This window comes from Penicillium lagena (genome assembly GCF_028827675.1).
Source record: "Penicillium lagena strain IBT 129212 chromosome Unknown utg000007l_segment0_segment0, whole genome shotgun sequence".
In the NCBI taxonomy this organism is placed as follows: domain Eukaryota; kingdom Fungi; phylum Ascomycota; class Eurotiomycetes; order Eurotiales; family Aspergillaceae; genus Penicillium; species Penicillium lagena.
The window spans coordinates 1,738,326-1,756,162 of record NW_026623228.1 but is presented as its reverse complement, the minus strand read 5'-3'; the positions used below and the strand labels follow the sequence as shown (position 1 = coordinate 1,756,162).

General features: G+C 48.5%; 6 protein-coding genes across 6 annotated transcripts; 2 read left to right on the top strand and 4 right to left on the bottom strand.

Moving 5' to 3' along the window:
- Window positions 1-134: 134 nt before the first annotated feature.
- Window positions 135-1,682, bottom strand: N7510_010235 (uncharacterized protein; the record flags this gene model as incomplete). Its single annotated transcript, XM_056982160.1, has 1 exon — window positions 135-1,682. The coding sequence occupies one exon, from the start codon at window positions 1,680-1,682 to the stop codon at window positions 135-137; it is 1,548 nt and encodes a 515-aa protein (XP_056829996.1).
- A 767-nt stretch (window positions 1,683-2,449) lies between these two features.
- On the bottom strand, window positions 2,450-3,850 carry N7510_010234 (uncharacterized protein; the record flags this gene model as incomplete). The annotated part of the gene is made up of 1 exon (XM_056982159.1): window positions 2,450-3,850. One exon carries the CDS (start codon window positions 3,848-3,850, stop codon window positions 2,450-2,452), a length of 1,401 nt encoding a protein of 466 aa, XP_056829995.1.
- An 830-nt stretch (window positions 3,851-4,680) lies between these two features.
- N7510_010233 (Het-C domain-containing protein) lies at window positions 4,681-7,124 on the top strand (the record flags this gene model as incomplete). Its single annotated transcript, XM_056982158.1, has 6 exons — window positions 4,681-5,003; window positions 5,058-5,230; window positions 5,311-5,606; window positions 5,662-5,937; window positions 5,998-6,516; window positions 6,573-7,124. 6 exons carry the CDS (start codon window positions 4,681-4,683, stop codon window positions 7,122-7,124), a joined length of 2,139 nt encoding a protein of 712 aa, XP_056829994.1.
- Window positions 7,125-7,438: 314 nt separating this feature from the next.
- On the bottom strand, window positions 7,439-9,407 carry N7510_010232 (FAD-binding oxidoreductase; the record flags this gene model as incomplete). The annotated part of the gene is made up of 5 exons (XM_056982157.1): window positions 7,439-7,531; window positions 7,604-7,779; window positions 7,834-8,516; window positions 8,597-9,107; window positions 9,164-9,407. 5 exons carry the CDS (start codon window positions 9,405-9,407, stop codon window positions 7,439-7,441), a joined length of 1,707 nt encoding a protein of 568 aa, XP_056829993.1.
- Window positions 9,408-9,730: 323 nt separating this feature from the next.
- Window positions 9,731-10,835, top strand: N7510_010231 (NAD(P)-dependent alcohol dehydrogenase; the record flags this gene model as incomplete). Its single annotated transcript, XM_056982156.1, has 2 exons — window positions 9,731-9,865; window positions 9,915-10,835. Coding segments are annotated over 2 exons (1,056 nt in total), but the record flags the coding sequence as incomplete, so codon positions are not given.
- Window positions 10,836-11,060: 225 nt separating this feature from the next.
- N7510_010230 (putative Ras family GTPase (Rab4b)) lies at window positions 11,061-12,252 on the bottom strand (the record flags this gene model as incomplete). Its single annotated transcript, XM_056982155.1, has 4 exons — window positions 11,061-11,923; window positions 11,983-12,017; window positions 12,067-12,131; window positions 12,190-12,252. The coding sequence occupies 4 exons, from the start codon at window positions 12,250-12,252 to the stop codon at window positions 11,061-11,063; spliced, it is 1,026 nt and encodes a 341-aa protein (XP_056829991.1).
- Between the last annotated feature and the right edge of the window lie 5,585 nt (window positions 12,253-17,837).

Genomic DNA, 17,837 nt, shown 5'->3' with positions numbered 1-17,837 from the left:
TATTTCGGCTCGGGTAGAAGAGCATTTTTATGTGAATTATTGGGTGTATCATGATATCCGGAGCGGATCGAGATCATGTAGCCCGTGAATAAGTGCGATGGTTTCGCAGCAGCCAGTACAGAAATAATTCTTCCCTAGATCTGGCCCAAAGTCAAAACCAGTGACGCCTTTCTTCCATGCACATGGGTCAGGTATGCGTCCAATTCATGGTCTTCGTCAATGAGAAATGGGATCACATTCCCCTGCTCATCCCGATCAATGCCTTCAATTTTGGTGATCGTTGAGTAAGGATACCGAGCAGCAACGAATTGCCTCAACTCGTCGATAGTCCTGGTCGTTAGCTTTTCCGCCCAGGTCTTGGATGCTACCCCCGGCACCTGGCTCTGGGGACTGATTTGTAGATAGATCGGGGTATGAAGCAAGTTTGGATTGAGCATGGGGTCCACGTAATCAAATGCACTGCCAGTATCATGCTGGGCACTTGCTGAAAAGGATGGGTCGTTAGCCGCCTGGAGTAGAGAAGGGTCGATCTGCATATCCCCAATATCATTTCCGCTCATAGGCGCACTCGCAAGCGCCTGGGATGCAAGAGTGCTAATTCCATTACTGATCCCATTGCCCAGCATGTTCCCAACAGGATTGTTGGTGAGTGGGGGATTTGGGGACTCAGTGCGTGCTCCGGATCGCTTGCGGGCAGGGTCTCGTTTCGTCTGTTCGTCGCGAAGTCGTTTCATTACATCGCGACAAAGAACTTCCAAGGCCTTCTTCAGTTCAGTAGTGTGGCCGGGTTCTGCGAAACCCGGTGCTAAAATCCGCTGCAGAAGTTCAGAATTCCGGATCCATTGCTCTTTCATCTCCTGCCAGTGTTCATCGCCCGCCTCCAGCTTGCTAGTAAAGTGGTCCGCTTTAAGAATATCATAGAATGCGTTGCGAATCTGGCGGCTCTCCTCTGGATTGATTCCCAGGGCGTTCTTGGCCTCCGCTATCGTCATTCGACGCTCCAATGTTCTCATGCGTTTCGTAACGTCCGTGCAGACCACATCGAGGGCAAGGGTTTTAGCATCGCGTTGGTTTGGTTCGGCGTTGAAGACTTGTTGGAGATGGGAGGATTCTTGAATCAATCGGTCCTTGGCGGCCTGCCACCGCTCCGGCCCTGCCGCTGTTTTCTTAATGAAACCGGCCTCCTCGCAGATTCGCTGGAAGTGATCCCGCACTTGACGGTACATGGCGTTATCCAGGCTGAGGTACTGCTTACTCTCATCAATCGTGGTCTCCGATGGAAAGCGTGGAGGCCCCGGAGGGTCCGCCGGCAAACCAGCCCACCCACGAGTACGACGGCGACGCTTTCTCGAGGCCCACCGCTCTGCACTTTCTGTCTTAAGACGTTCAAGGCGCTCTTTGCGTTTCGCGATCACCTCGGGCGTCAGACCAGGCGATGTAGAATGATTACCAGCTGATTCGGGACGGTGGGAGTTGTCATCGTCGAACCCGTCATCATTCTTGTATACTTCCTGTTGTAGTGCAAGCAAGCCTGCGTCCTCTAAGTGAGTCATTCGCGCTCCAGCGTTAGACTGGGACTTCATCCCATTGGGGACACGGAGAAGCCAGCGATTCTTTGCACGCACACGCATCAACTCTCTTTCTTTGATATCAAAGCCCTCTTCATTCAAGATCCGCAGCATGTCGCGCTGTGTTGTATTCGTTTCCCAGAGCTGTTTGATTCGCGCAACGAGCTCGACATTTTTGTGAGCAGGGTTCTGTTTCGACGGGAACCCCCAGCGTTTGAACTGGTTTTGGAAAGCGCGTTTGCTGTGAAGAGAACATGATGTCCTTAGTGGCGAGTCTCGGATAGCAGGCAGGTGTCAACTCACCTCGGTGAAAACTGATAAGCGGTTCGCATGTGCTCCATGATATCCTCCAGGGCCTTCTTGTCCTGGATATACATCTGGTAGCAGATGTCCCGCTTCCCCGCCCAGTCGTACACCATGGTGGCTGGTGGGAAGAGACTCCCCGAGTGGGGGGGAGGAGGAAGGTGTTTGCGGAACCACGCAGCGCGAGGAGCTGGTGTGGAGCTAGCAAGGTGGTGGTGGTTGTCGCTGTGCGCCGTAGGGGAAAAGGGCAAGGGAGGAACGGGAAGCAGAAGCGCACAAGGCGCAGTTTGGTCACGTGTGGGGTTGAGTATAAGAGATTTGGTAACTGCAGCGTTGAACTGGATTGGATTGTTGGAATTGTAGAGAATAACCAGACACTGTCCGAGTCTTAAGAAACGATCATCGTCCTGCGATGTAGTTACTCCCCCACCCAAAAAGAAGAGCGCTGTGCACAAAAAAAAAAAAAAAAAAAGGAAGAGTGGCCACAAATGGCCAGACGCCCGTCGCCGACCCCGAAGAGAAAGGAGATAAACGCGCTCGCTAGTAGGCTATGAACAGAAATGGAGAAAAGGGGGAAACTAGCGAAGTTTTCGTGCTTTCCGTCGCAGCTTAAACACCCGTGTTCGCAGCCACGTCACGAAGAGCATCCAGGTGCTCTTTGACTGGGATTTCCACGATGCTGAGGGTTGGCGCTCATGGGATTTCGGAGTGCCGGCTTGCGGGGGCCGGTTGGCCTTCTCGGACATCTCATGACTAGAATATACAGGCAGCGACTCGCGGTTTGGGGACAGGTGTCGCTTCTCCCGACGCCGCGTTTGTCTTTCTTCTGCTTTGATCTGCTGTTTCTCAAACCGGCGAGTCTTGGCGGCTTCCTTCTCCTCGAACGCTTGGCGAGCGGCTTGGATTGCAGCCGCTCGAGAAACGGGGTCGGTGCTGGTCCGTGTGCGCGATCGAAAGGCAAAGTCAAGAGACGTCCTCGAGATTGGGGACGCGGTGTCCAAGGTACTCCCGTTGTCCCTGGAATAGCCAAACGAAGGCCGGCTGGCGATGTTGGTTTGTGAAATCCCCGGCAATCGTGTAAAGGAATCATCTTGAATGTGTAGTGACAGTCGTGGGGGTGGCCCAGACGAAGATGCATACATCGGGTTGCGCTGGGTCTCCGAACCGGGCAACGCTGAAGATTCGGTTTCGGGGCTACCATCTTCGAGGTCGCTTTCATGGGCCGACGCTTGATACGACTGGCCTAGTGGTGGTGTGAACGCGCTGGGCATCTGCCGCATAGGATGGACGTATTGCGACCCCGGCTTGCTAATACTCGAGCCGGTGCCCGTGGAAAATTGAGATGTCCCGCTGGTAGACCGATGATGTAAACCCGATGCTGTTCTTCGGTATGTACTTCCCGTGAGCGATTCACTCCGGCGCCGATCTCGATCGAGGTTCCAATAAATGCCTAACCCGTCCTGTTCGGTCGATGACCGAGAGAGGTCAATTGACGCCGATGGTGCATCATCCCGGGACATCCTCCGGAGTATCGGTTTGATGTGAACTTTTGTCTTGGCTGACATGCCCTTCTGTAGTCGATGGTCCAGTCCATCAGAGGATGTATTGAACTCGGACGCCATCATCAGATGATGAGAATCTTGATTCCATGATTGTCCGCCTGCGCCGATCTCTGGCATAAGAATGCTCGAGGTCCTTGAACTGCGACGTTTGGTATCGGGCGGGGAATGCGACTGTTCGGAGAGGGCAGGGGACGGGGCCAAAATTTGAGCTGCGCCATCCAAATCAAGTGGAGCATGAGGCATCAGATGGGTGTCATTCTGGAGAGCAGTCCACTGGCCTTCGGTGTTGGAGACTCTCGGAGCGCTTAGGAGGCCATTCTTCTTCGAGTGCGACAGCGACTCGGAATCGGTCGAGGCACGACTCCGTGAAATCGGACGAGCCATTTCATGGGCATGGTGGATGTCTGTACGGGTCATTATCACCAGCAGTGAACACTAATGCCCGTCCTCCAGCGGCTAACTCTAGGGAACAGGTGTCTTATAGATGAATTACGCGGCGCATGGTGGTCACTCGGGTCAGCTTGTTGCAACGGCGAATCGGTGGTGTCAGACGATAAGACGGCCGGTGGCGGCACGCAGGAGCCAGTATGCTTTGCGACGGACGGGTGGGTCGAAGACTGTTGAGCGATGGGCTGGGGGGAAGACTCAAGCGATGCGACACCATCAAAGACAACACTGGATCAGCACTCCTCGGATATGCGCACGGTACAAGGGCAAGACAAGTTCCGGAGGGGAGGTCGGAAGGTGAGAACCGGTCAGGAAGCCAGAGTGATAGATGTAGCCAGGTAGAGACAGAAAGTGGGTGTGAAAGAATATGTCTGCATGGGAGGAAGAAAGAGAGCTGAATGGATGGTGAGTGGGAGAGAGGAGGAAAGATAAGGTTGGGGAGCGGTGAGGCCGCAGACGGTGGGAGAGGCCCGCATGCGGTAGGCTCGGAGTATTGTGCCCAATGTAGTACTGGCAGAGCCAATAATTATGACTAGATCGAATGTCCTGGTTCCGTATGGCTATACCTCTGTCTGGTCAAGTGATGGCTTGTATCCCCCTGAACTCTCCATTGTCTCTACTATGTAACCATACGTATATATATCGCGACCTCACCACATTGCATATACACACGCCCAGCCACTAACATTCACCCCCCCCGGACCTTTGCTGTTCGGGGGAGGGGGATGGGATTCCCCTCCCCTACAAAAAGGAAAACACAACCCACCAAACAACACTTGGAAGAAAACAACCAAAACACAATGCCGCAGACCTGGTGCTTCTTCCTCCTAATCGTGCTCCTCAGCTCCGACCACGCCCATGGCTTCGGCGCTGGAAATATCCCATCCCTCTCCTGCATCGAAGGCCAGAACTGGCGCCATGGGGATATCGAAGATGCCTTGTTAACGCTTTTCCTAGCCCAAGTGGCAGGCGGCCGGAAGTTCAGTAAGCTGGATGTGAAGCGCGTGTACCTTGGCAACTGGCTGCGGGATTACAGCCAGGCCGTTGATGTAGGCACCGTCAAATATGTTAGCGCTGAAGCCATCCGGATCTTGGTCTGGGTGCTGGGCTTCATGAGTTTTGGGTAAACCAGTCCGGAATAACCAGAAGAGATTGTTTGCTGACGCCCGGTGACCAGCTTCGGGACTCGAGAATTCGAGGTGACGACGGAGCGCCTAGGGTGTTATCAGCCCACCGAGCACATCGATAACCCCTTCGGATATGCAGAGGGCGAAGATGCGCGCTGCTACGATTGTCGACTCCGAGGTCCTGTGGACGGAGAGCGAGAGCTTGCAGTAGATCCGCGCACAGGTATGCGCTCACCCTGCCACAAGAAGGCTAGACTAATGGAGAGAATCCATACAGGCCTAAAATTTACATCGCATCGGAAGATATTGGGATTCCCACGTCAGCGGCATTGGTCCGTCGAGTCCTGGGTCGTTCAATCCAGTTGGGTCGTCGGTATGCCCGGTCACGGAAGGATGAAGATCTACATGAAGCCCTTCGACTGATGGGTACGGGTCTACACTGCCTGGAAGACTACGCGGCGCATTCGAACTACACAGAGCTGAGCCTGATTGAGATTGGTGAAACCGAAGTGTTTCCCCACGTTGATCAGAATACGAGGCTTCAAGTCCGTGGCGCGCGCGAATATGTCTATCCCATTGTGACAGGTACATTTGGCGGAGTCGACTTCTTCCACTCCGTGCTAGGGGAGCTGTCAGATAAAACCATGCAATCAGAAATCTAATCACTGGAAGACATCATCCCAAAAATCGCAAAACGGAAGCCCGTCAGAGAGCTTCCTGCAGGACTTGCTGAGCAACATCCCGAGTGGGCTGGTCGGGAACAGTGCTAGCCAGGCAAACCAGATGGATGACTTCAAGACCAAGGCCGATATTGCGCAGAAATCCAATAAGCAAGTCACTCCTCGTGAACCCGAACAGTGGACTCGCTACCTGGACAACGTTCAGAAGGAAGTCTACCCAGTTTTGGAATGGCACGATGAACTGCTGAAGGCAATCCATGAGACCATTGAACAGATACCAGTCCTACCCGAACTGATTGAGTAGATTCAGGACCAAATCGCGGTCTTCGTCTTCTCTATCCTGGCACCATACGTTCTCCCGATCATCAACCATGTCAAAGCCGAGCTCGAGACCGGTTCTTCGGAAGTAATCGAAAGCAGCAGAGAGCAGCAACATGTTGTCTTCAATGACGACTTTGCATCAGACCCGACACACTCCATGCTTTCCAAGGACCACTTCTCGAATGTCCTCAACGAGCCCGCGGGCCGCATTGCGTCGAATGTGGTCAAGTGGACCGTTCCTCAACTGATGCAATGCTGGGACAATGAGGATGTCGATGTCGACCGAACCTTGAACAGGATTATATCTGGGGTGTTTCATCATCCTGCTCTACGTGAATATGGGGATGATGGAGCAGCTAATGTCCGCCAAATCATGTTTTCGACAGTCGAGAAATGGTGGCGAGGAAAGACCGAGGAGGAGCAGGACATCCTGCATAAACAGCTGAGCCGGGCCGGCGTTCTCAAGGGCAAAATCACAAAACAGGGGTGCACGACTCTGGACGTGGATGTGGCAAGACCTTCGTAATTCCGGAGGGCAAAGGAAAGCATGGTGGAAATCATCAGTCTGGTGATGCCGGTATTGAGAAGCTTGCCTCCGAGGCTGTCGGAGGAGGCGCACTGGGAGGCCTAGTTGGTGGGCTCGTTGGGGGAATGGGCGATATAATTCTCGATGAGGCCGGTCCCCAGTCTGGACGAGGAACTCCCGAGTCCCTCATAGGCGAAAAACACGGTACCCGACATGGCAAGGGGCATAAACAGCACAAAGAGCACAAAGAGCATGTCCGACCCCACCCTCGACAAGACGATTCTGATCGACACGATACGGAAATACCTCCTCCATACAGCGGGTACAAATATCAGAGCGAATCGGCGTATTATGAACGCTCTCCAACGCCGCGCGACGATTATCCCCCAGTGGAGCGCTATAGACGGGAGGAGTACCGGCAACAACAGCAAGACGATAGTGAGGAGGGTGGTCACCATCAACATGAACGACGGGAGATCTACCATGGTGGTCGCCGGGAATACGAGCACACGAAGCGCTATGAGTATGAGCAAAGTCAGGCTTACAGTTATGTTGATCGGAGCTACATGCGCGAAGGTAATGACCGGTGAGTGGGTGTTTATTCTGAAGAATTATCATGTATTGACGTCCTACCTGGCACGCAGAACACAGCGAGACTATGATACGTATGGAAATACTGGTTATCCATCTCAGGAGTATGAACAGGGACTCGACAACAGCGCCAGAGATCATGTCGAGCCACACCGTCGGCACGAACGACGCTCTAGTGGAGAGTCCCACAGCGATGGAGGTGATGAGGAAAAGCGCCGTCATCATAAAAGGCACCGACATCGGCACCATGACCGATCCGGCTCTGAAAGCTCGGACTGAAAGGTCAACTCGAAGCCCCGAAGGACAACGACAATTACCATTCTTTGACTTCTCCGGCCGCGGGCCGCTCCGTTCGGACCACCTTGTCACAGTTGAGCAGACGGAGTGGATCGAAGGCCAGTTTCAACTGAAAAATGTTCAAGATAGTTAGTGTTGATGTTCTCCATGACTGTAGACAGGTATTGTAGATGAGACCTACACGGCGCATGGCATCCACGGTGGATTCGCCCAGTTCGTGCTCCAGATAGTCTCGTTTGACAAGGCCAACTCCATGTTCTCCTGTTACTGTGCCCTCCATCTCCACGGCCCGCTTTACCATTCGGTGGACGACACCTTCAGCAACCTTCCTTTCGCTGTCGCTGAACAAAATAATGGCTAATGCGAATTAGCTGGATTCGGAGTCCTTCACGACACGGAAAATAAGCTCACCATGAAAATTGCCATCTCCAACATGGCCACAGATGCCGGCCAGCAGCCGGCTTTGCGTCATGTCTTCTTTCGTAGCCTCAATGATGTCGGGGAGTTTGCTCATCGGGACTGCTACGTCTGTTGTCCAGACATGGTCATCAGGGCTCCTCTTCATCGCCATGACACTCCACAGCGCCTGCTTGCGAGCGCTCCAAAGCTCCTGCATTTCTTCTTCTCCGCGAGCGAACTCAAATGATCGGCCGGCGGCTTTAGACACAATCTTCTGCACTAGCCCGATCTGCTCTTTCACTGCCACGGGGGTGCCGGCAAATTTAAAGAACAAGGTAGGCGACTCCTTCCACTGCCGGCTGGTGGTCTGGCTGGCATTGATGCACTTCATCTGCACATCGTCCAAGATCTCTAATCCGGCGACAGGGATTCCCGCCTCCACGACCCGTGTCACGCACTCGGCCGCACTGTGAATGGACGGGAAGCTTGCAACAGCAACGTTCTGACTCTGAGGCTTCACGGTGAGCTTCAACGTAGCCTCCGTAATAAGACCGAGGGTACCCTCGCTCCCAATGAATAGTTTGGTGAGATCATAGCCAGCACTTGATTTCCGAGGCCGCTGTCGAGTCTTGATGATTGTTCCATCGGCGAGAACAACGGTCAACGAGAGAACCCACTCACGCATGGTCCCATATCTATAAGCATTTGTGCCGGAGCAGCCGGTACCGACCATGCCTCCGATCATGGCCCCGGGCCCGGGGTCAGGGGGAAGAACAATCCTTCCTTGGACAGCTCCTCGTTCAAGTCCTCCCAGCCGACGGCCGGCTGCACCACCACATCCAAATCGCGCTTGTGAAGCCCCAGTATGCGATCCATACGACGGAAATCAACGCATACGCCTCCTCTGGTCGAGGCAAAATGGCCCTCCAAGCTCGTGCCGCCCGAGTATGGCGTGACGGGGATGACGCGTTGGTGGCAGATTTTCATTATCCGAGAGACTTCTTCCGTGCTCGACGGATATAGAATCAGAAACGGCATTTCGTTTTTCCCGTGTGAGTAAGATGACCAATCCGAGCCCGCGTGCATTTCCAAGTCGCCGAGCGCAGTCGAGACGTTCTCCTTACCGAGAATATCAATGAAATCCGCCCACGCCGCCTGGAGGTTGGAGGGCGAGACATTGTGTTGGGGAGCGTCGATATCTGCAAGCGAGCTTGTTGACGACTTGGGGAGAGCTGCCGGCTTAAGTGACCCTAGATAGTACGCACTGCCGGAGAAAAAGACCAAGGCTGGACCGACGTCAGCGGGGATGGGGAAGCTCCGGGTCTGGGGTACAAGCGCATACCAAACATCAGGGCGGCATAGCGACCACCAGGGGCCTGGGTCTGATATTGGGCGAATCGCTCCTGCTCGGTGCGCTCGCGCTTGAGTCGTTGCTGGGTGCTTTCATACAGCTGACTTTTGAACGACTGCTGCGGCTTTTCGTTCCGGCGGACGGTCGAGACACTGAAGAGTCGGAAGTGCAGGGAAGGCGGAGTTGCTCTAAAGCCACGCAGCGCCCTGAGGGCGACAGCATTGGCGGGGAGCATTGGGGGTGGATGATGATAACCCAGTACCACATGTAATAATTGTCGGTTACACAGGAGGTCACCCGTTGGACACACCGCCTTGGTGACGAGCACACGGGTAAAAGGCGGCTAAATCGACAGCCAACATGGATCACTTGACACTTTTTTGGTCTACTACCAGCTATTTCTTTCCCTCTTTCCTTTCTCTTCTTCCTTTCATCTTTCTCTCTCTCTCTCTCTTCTCTCTCTCTTTTCCTCCCCAGCCATGTCGTCCCAAACTGCCAAGGTATTTATTGATCTATCCCTGATCCACTCCCCTCATCTCCCGGCTAATCAATCACTCAATGGCGGGGCAGAACCTCTCCTTCATTCTCGAGGGCATCCATCAGGTCAAGTACGAGGACCGCCCAGTCCCCGACTTGAAGAACCCCCATGATGTACTCATCAACGTCAAGTACACTGGGATCTGTGGCAGCGATGTAGGTATCATCAATTGCACGACCCGCCGCAGCAACTAACCCGGCATAGGTACACTATTGGGAGCACGGTGCTATTGGCCAATTCGTCGTCAAGGACCCCATGGTTCTCGGGCACGAGTCGGCCGGCATTATCAGCCAGGTCGGGTCCGCAGTCACCACCCTAAAGGTCGGCGACCGCGTCGCCATGGAGCCCGGCATCTCCTGCCGCCGGTGCGAGCCCTGCAAGGCGGGCAAGTACAACCTCTGCGAGAACATGGCTTTTGCAGCTACTCCGCCTTATGATGGCACGCTAGCCAAGTATTATGTGCTGCCCGAGGATTTCTGCTATAAGCTTCCCGATCATCTGTCTCTGCAGGAGGGAGCTCTGATGGAGCCTCTGAGCGTGGCTGTGCATATCGTCCGGCAGGCCTGCGTGAGCCCCGGCCAATCGGTCGTGGTGTTCGGCGCCGGCCCCGTGGGCTTGCTCTGCTGCGCGGTGGCGACGGCATTTGGGGCGTCTAAGGTGATAGCGGTGGATATCCAACAGCCTCGCCTAGACTTTGCCAAGCAGTATGCGGTGACAGCGACGTTTCTGCCGGGCAAAGTATCGGCAATGATGAACGCTGATCGGCTGAAGGAAGAGAATGGACTGGGTGCTGGTGCGGATGTGGCGATCGATGCTTCGGGTGCGGAACCCTCGGTGCATACGGGTATCCACGTCCTGCGAAATGGCGGCACGTATGTGCAGGGCGGTATGGGCCGGAGCGAAATCCAGTTTCCGATCATGGCGGCTTGCTCCAAGGAGTTGAACATCAAGGGCAGCTTCAGATATGGAAGCGGGGACTACAAGCTGGCAGTTGGCTTGGTCTCCTCGGGCAAGGTGGATGTGAAGAAGTTGATCACTGGCACCGTCAAATTTGAGGAGGCTGAGCAGGCGTTTAAGGAGGTCAAGGCCGGAAAGGGCATTAAGACTCTCATCGCCGGCATCGACGCGTGAGTGTGTCTAGGCAAGTTGCAACAACCCTCTGGCGGCAAGTCAGAATCCATAAAAAAAGGAGAGGGAAATGAATGATCCAATTGGCTTCATTGCAGAAGCGCCCATCCCAGAGGCGCCATCACCAGCATCTGTAGAAATGTTAAACGAACGACAACAGAGGGGGTATCAAGAAGTAAAACGAAAGACCAGTCGCCAAAAAAATCCTGGTCAATCTGTAGATCAACAACAACGATTCCTCCGCGATTGAGAACCGCCCAAGCGAAACACGTCCTCCCATTCTCTCATCCCGCTTCTCCAGCCATGGGTGCTACCCCCCTTGCCTCGCCGCCGTGGGGTTCTTCGTTGAAGGGGCAGGGCGTTGTCCTCGAGCGTAGCTCTGCTTCGGATGCTCGAGCCGTCACTGGTGCCGTGACCGTAAAGGCCACCGTCTCCATATTGGATGCCGCTCTGCGGGTCATCCGGATCAATTTCGCCCAGTTCAATCTTAGTCAAAATGATACGCGCCAGCCGGTTAAACACTTCTTCAACACCATCCCCCGTCAAGGCGGATACCTCGACGGCAACAGGAATATTAGACTGGGCGGCCCAGCGCGACGTCTCCTCGGGGCTGACTTCCCGCCCCTCGGGGGCCCAGGTAGCAGTCATCCTGGTTCCCGACCCCAAATGGCTCGCCGACCGAACCGAGCTACTGGTTTCAATTGGCAGTGATGATTGCTTGCTCGACGTACTGGATGGGGTAGGTGGGAGCCGAGTAGAGTCGTCGACCAAGTCGGATTGCGGCGCGGTATCTGTCAGGTCGGATTTGTTCCCCGCCAGGATGACGGTCAGGTTGGGGGAGGCCAGTGCCCGCGCATCCATCAGGAAGGTTGGGAGCGACGCGAAAGAGGTGTGGGAGGCGACGTCGTAGATGAGAATCGCGCCTGCGGCTCCGCGGTAGTAGGAACGCGAGACGGATCGGAAACGCTCGGTCCCAGCAGTGTCCCAGAGCTGTAGCTTGATCCGCCTGCGTCTGGAACCCGATCCCAGCTTTACAATGCGGGATGAGAATTCGACACCAATGGTTTGTGACGACAGAACGCGCCCTGGGAGAAGAGGCCGGGGGTTAGCCAAGACAGGGGAACAGGGGAAGCGGTGGTCGTACATTCATTCTTCACGAACCGATGGAGTACACAGGACCTGAAAATAGATCAGCCAGAGTCTGGGATCGTTGCACGGGGTCACTCACTTTCCGGCGCCGCTCGGGCCCAGGAGGATGACTTTGGCGAGGTAATCGTACATACTCCCCAGTTCCTGGCATGTGTTAACTATTGCGGCAACCTCGGCGAGTACGTGGGGAAGGGCGACATACTTGGTCCTGGTCGGGAACAGATGAAGTGGCAGAAGCACTCGACAGACCTCGCGGGCGCACCATGGCGCGGGCTAGGAGTAATGAAATAATGGAGGAAGAGGATGAAAAAGTTAGGAATGGAGGGGGGACCTTCGGGGCCGAAGATTAGTTAGCAGTTACCCCGGTAGTTAACTCACTAGTGGGCACGGACAGTCAGTCTCAACGAAAGTACCTATCATGACTTGTTTATTTTTATTTCCTTGGCCCTCTTCCTATTTCCTTTTCAGCAATGATTCGATAGAGATACTACTAATGCGGTATTAACGAATCCCTAGATTCAAGAAAGGCTATACGATGGTATATAAAGAGACTATTCTGGGCTAAACATGGATATGTGCGGCACAGAAGGAGACTAGGCAGCATGTGCACTGCTTGGTACTATATTGCCCTCTTGGACTGCTCATATTATTACATGAAGATCCACACATTACTAGTTCGTCTTTGTCTAGAACCTGAACTCTATCACAAACATCTAATATGCTGGGCGAATAAGACGATTCGATCGCATGGGGTATTTTATCTCTCAGGGCCCAGGAACAGCGTGAAGAGCAAGATATCCTCTATATATCTTCTCCTGCGATCGGTCCTACTACTTAAGAAGTCGTCAGCTCCTAACGGAGCATATAGGACCCAGCCATACGATCTATCTTATACATACTTTATCTACCACTACTATAATATCCTGGTTAACCATGGATGTTGTTTTTCTATGCCTGGTTCCTTTCTTCCCAGTACTCCTAGGGTAATAAAGTAGGACCATTCAAGTAGTTCCGTCTCGATCAGAAATGTTACGATTAGTAGTATAGCCGCCTTTAATTGGACAAGGTTAGTGAATAAGAGGGATAGTGATAGGCATTTCGTATCCTCTAGCGCTTATCCCTAAACAAGAGGTACCAGAGTAGAACGTATTTTAGCATCTACTAGCCTATATAGCATATATAATCCAGTAAGTCCGCTTTTTTACTCCTCCATAGGTAACGGTTTATACTAACGGTATTAAGTTGGATCTAGATTACGATCGAAGCTTAACACTTTCCTTTAGCCCCACTAGAACTCCAAGTATAAAAGAGCTACTTGTTAGGGTAGACACCTGCTAGCTAGGTAAATAATGATATGCTAAAAGGATGCTAATATAGTTACTATTAAAAGGAACTAAGGTAAAGATGTACTAATTATTAAAAGAACTAGGGTCTAACTACAGTTCGTTTGTACTTAACTATAGTAATAAAAGTATAAAAGTAGAGTAAGTATATATAAGCAGCACATGATATTAGTTAATTCCAAATGTCTTTATAAGTTATATCCAATCTATAATAATTATGGCCCCCGATATAGCGATAACCCCAGGAGCACTATGCATTCATAAAATAGAAAGGAGATGAAAGATATATAAATATAGAGCGAGTAATTGAGGATTTAGTAGCGGACCTTATAATTTCGTAATGATCTAGACAATGTGATCTAGGTAGGGTAATAAAGAACAAGTAGGTCAGAAAACCAACTACTCTTATCCTAAGTCAATTAGTTAGACCACTAACGCCATTAATTTCAAAATCCTACCTACTAGGCCTACTAGGCTTTGCATTCATACCTAACTTGATTATAGTACTTGGTAACTGCATCACCCAAGGGGCGCCTGACTAGCTATGAAACTTATGTATCTGCTTCTGCCCGGGTGGTGGGGGGGTGGTTAGGCCTCCTTAGCATGTCTTGATTTAGACTATTGAATGCGTCCCTACTACATATCGCCGCAAGGGATGAACAGAGTATACAGAAATATCTCGTCTCTCAAATGCCCCCCTACGGGCCCTACCCCCATAACTTCCAAATCCATCTAATTAAGTAATGTCCCCTATAGATTTCTAGTGCTGTTTATTTGTGTCTTATTCGCAGCCCATAAGTCATAAAATTGTTAGCGAAGGATTGCTATGCTGTGCATTGCGATCTTTTTTAGTATTTTAGTATTATATCATACGTAAACATATATTTATATAGTATAACATGCAGTCTTATTTGATATATGTAAACGTATATGTATAAATACATTATTTAAACTCTGAATTAAATATACAAGCAGAGCTAAAAAATTAATCTGATATATTTAAGGTTTTATATTATTTTATAAAAAAATCTATAACGTTAATTATTTATTAGAATAAAAGGTAAGATATGTATCTATGTACTGTTTTTTATTTAAAATTTTTTATAGGGATAACATAAATTAAATATATATAATAATTATATTTAAAGATGTCCGGGGAACTCGAATCCCTTTATTTCGATTTGCAATCGAAACGTAATACCCACTACTCAAACACCAACATATATAATAATTATGTATGAAAAATAATACTTACAGTCTTATATAGAATTATTATTTTTTAATAGCTAATTCTATTAAACTATTTTCTATTATACTAATAACAGGTACTATTACAAAGTAATGTGCAAAGTATAAAACAGTTGATATTTGTCCAAGTTCAATAAATGGTGTTTCAACGTGTTTTGCACCTATTTGCATTAATATTAAGAAATTAGCAACAAATACATAGAAAGCTATTTTACTTAAAAGGTCTAAATTGTACTCCTCTTAGTTTAGATAAATCTGTTATAGGCATAACTAATAATGCTAATATAGCTGCAAACATAGCTATAACATCTAACAATTTATTAGGTATAGATCTTAAAATTGCATAGAATGGTAATAGATATCATTCTGGTACAATAGCTGGTGGTGTTTGCATAGGGTTAGCCATAACATAGTTTTCACTATCTCCCAATGCGTTAGGCATAAAGAAAACAAATAGGCTAAAGAATATCTACAATTTCGATAGAACTAGCTCTAGCCCCCATTTCGTATAGTATAGCTGTTAAGAAAGAGTGAAGAGAACTATACTACTTAAAGACGATAGGTAAGTTAAATAGTACCTAGGAAATCCTTCTTTGAGACTAAAATAGATCTACGTTGGTAGAGTATAGTTAGTAAGAGTCGCTCCTTGCTTAGTCGGATGACTATTCGCTATTTTAGTTTAGTAGCATATCGTAGTAGGGTGTTAGGAGAGCTAGATCTCCACCCTATTAGTAGCCGCTCTTATCATCCTTATCAACAAGGACGCCACGCTATTACCATACTAAACTCTGTTACCTTCCTCTCTAGCTTCCCTAAACCACAAAGTCCTTAAACTACCAATTTCGTCTATGAGACTTTATCAATTTTGTGATCTGGATATATATTTTCCATCTACGTAAGTAAAGCATAAATAACTTCCTGTAATGCAATAAAAATTATTTTTATTTTTAAGACTATTCATACATTCTATCATGTTTACTGATAGTACCATACCAATAATAAAAAAAACTAATATGTTGAAATACCGAGTTGTATAAATAATTCATTTAATATATTGTTTAGCATTGATTAGTAGGTCGCTTACCGATTCCATTATAGAAGAAAGCTGCCAAGTAGCAAATTACGCTCTCTTCCTCCTCCTCCAGAAAGCTAATAGAAGGTTTTCAAGGTCGATTATAAGTTTAAAGGGGGACATTTGATAAATTAACAAAAGGCTGGAAGGAAATGACAAAATTGATGCGTAAGTCCCTTAGGGGCCCATACTATTTATCTGCCCAGATAGTTAGGCATACTGAGATTATATGGTGCTAGTCTGGAACTGAAGCGCTAATAAATCGTTCATTTACTCTGCTATCTCACTAGCTCATCTCTTATCTTAGATTATACGAATGAAACCTATAATCTATATGATTTCTTCCATTTATTTACTGGGTTTATACGCCTAGGGTTAGTCGCTTATAATAGAAGGCGGAGGTATAGATTAGTGCATGGCCGGTCGACTCAGGGGAGGTCGTCGGACGTCACAGCAGAGACCTGGAGAGAGATCATGGAAAGGAAACGAACGGGTAGTGAAGTTGTATTGATTGTGACCAGCCTGAGGCTGTACCTTGAGCACGTGGTATGATTTCTGTTTCTGTAGATAGTTCTTTTTGTTTCTCTCTCTTCTTTCCCTTCCCCATCTTCGATGTCCCGTCGACCACTGTACCCAATATGACTTCCTGATCTCTGCTGGATTTCTCCTTGGTAGACGCCCGGTCACATTGATCATGATCTCCCAGAAGGGAAATCCTATCTATCTACGGCGGTGGGCGCTGACACCTCAGGCACCCACCCATCAATTAGACCTGTATAAAGCTATTTAGGAGTAATAAAAGACAAAAGTATATATAATAGTACATAACCAGCTTACTATGTTTACGATATTATCTTTATTTAAAAGCCCAAACAAATCATAGTTGTATCCTAATTCTAGTAAGAATAAATATATTTTTGTTTTTATACTAAGCTGCTCTACTATCTTCATATTATTATAGCAATTAGTTGCTCTAGGATATCTATGGAAGTACAGCTAATTAGATAAAAGTTAGGGATGTGAAAATGCTTTGAACATAGCTTAGCTATTAGAGGAAGATAACTAGCTATTCGTAATCTACCCCTAAGCTCATCTACTATCAAGCGATATCTTAGTCTCTTATAGCTTAATACTGCATACTATTATTTGGACTTGAATCACTTGACTAGCACTTATTCTAGTAATCGCCAACAGAGATAAGAGCTACTATTCTAATGTTACTACTATCGATAAAGATCATAGGTAGGTTTCTTCAAGATTATTATCCTCTAAATACTAACATGGCTCCTGGGTGAGTGGGCCAGTCCGAAACACAATAGTAAATGCGATATCTTACAACTCGATATTTCAACGACCACAAGTTTATTCTATTTGATTGCTGGTATGATAGTATTAAGAGACATGATTAATAGTATAAACAGCCCTTAATCTGAATTGAAAAAGTATTGCTTTTGCATCACCAAAAAATACAACTCCATATAATATACCTAACTACGTGTATTACCCTGCCTTTTATTTAAATCGTTATAGATATATTCTTAGATTTAAGAATTAGTAAATTTTATTGTTTCACAGACTCTTCCTCCCTATATCAGTATATTTTCCGGACTATTACTATTATTCAATTAATATGTATGTATACGAAAAGTAGCTAGCTCTCTTATATTTCTAGCTCTTTATTACTTACTTAAAGAATCATAGGTCCTATACCCCTCTCTAGACGTCTAATAGATAGAAACCCAATTGGTTACTATTAGAGTGGCATTACCCAAATAAAAATATGCCAATTAGTACGTAGACCTAGAATATTACGGAGGAAGAGGCGTAGATAATCTAGGAAAGGATTAATTGGCTTTAGCACCTTATTAACCTTAAGAAACGCTAGTAAGAACTTAAGGCCTAATTTTCTAAAGAATTATTAAAGTGCTATGAGAATAATGGCTATATAACCCTGAATTATGAGATATTAGAAGCGTGAAATAGTTCCTTATAAAAGGGGGCCTCCTCTTACGGTATAAGGATAGTAGAAGAAACATCCTCACTATATTTAGTTATATAGACTATATCTATGAATAGAATTAGTATAGTACAGTATCAATATATTAGTGAATAGTCGCTAGATCTCTAATAATTATAGGCACATAGGATTAAATTTAAGGGATAAATGATTACCCACATCTAAAACGC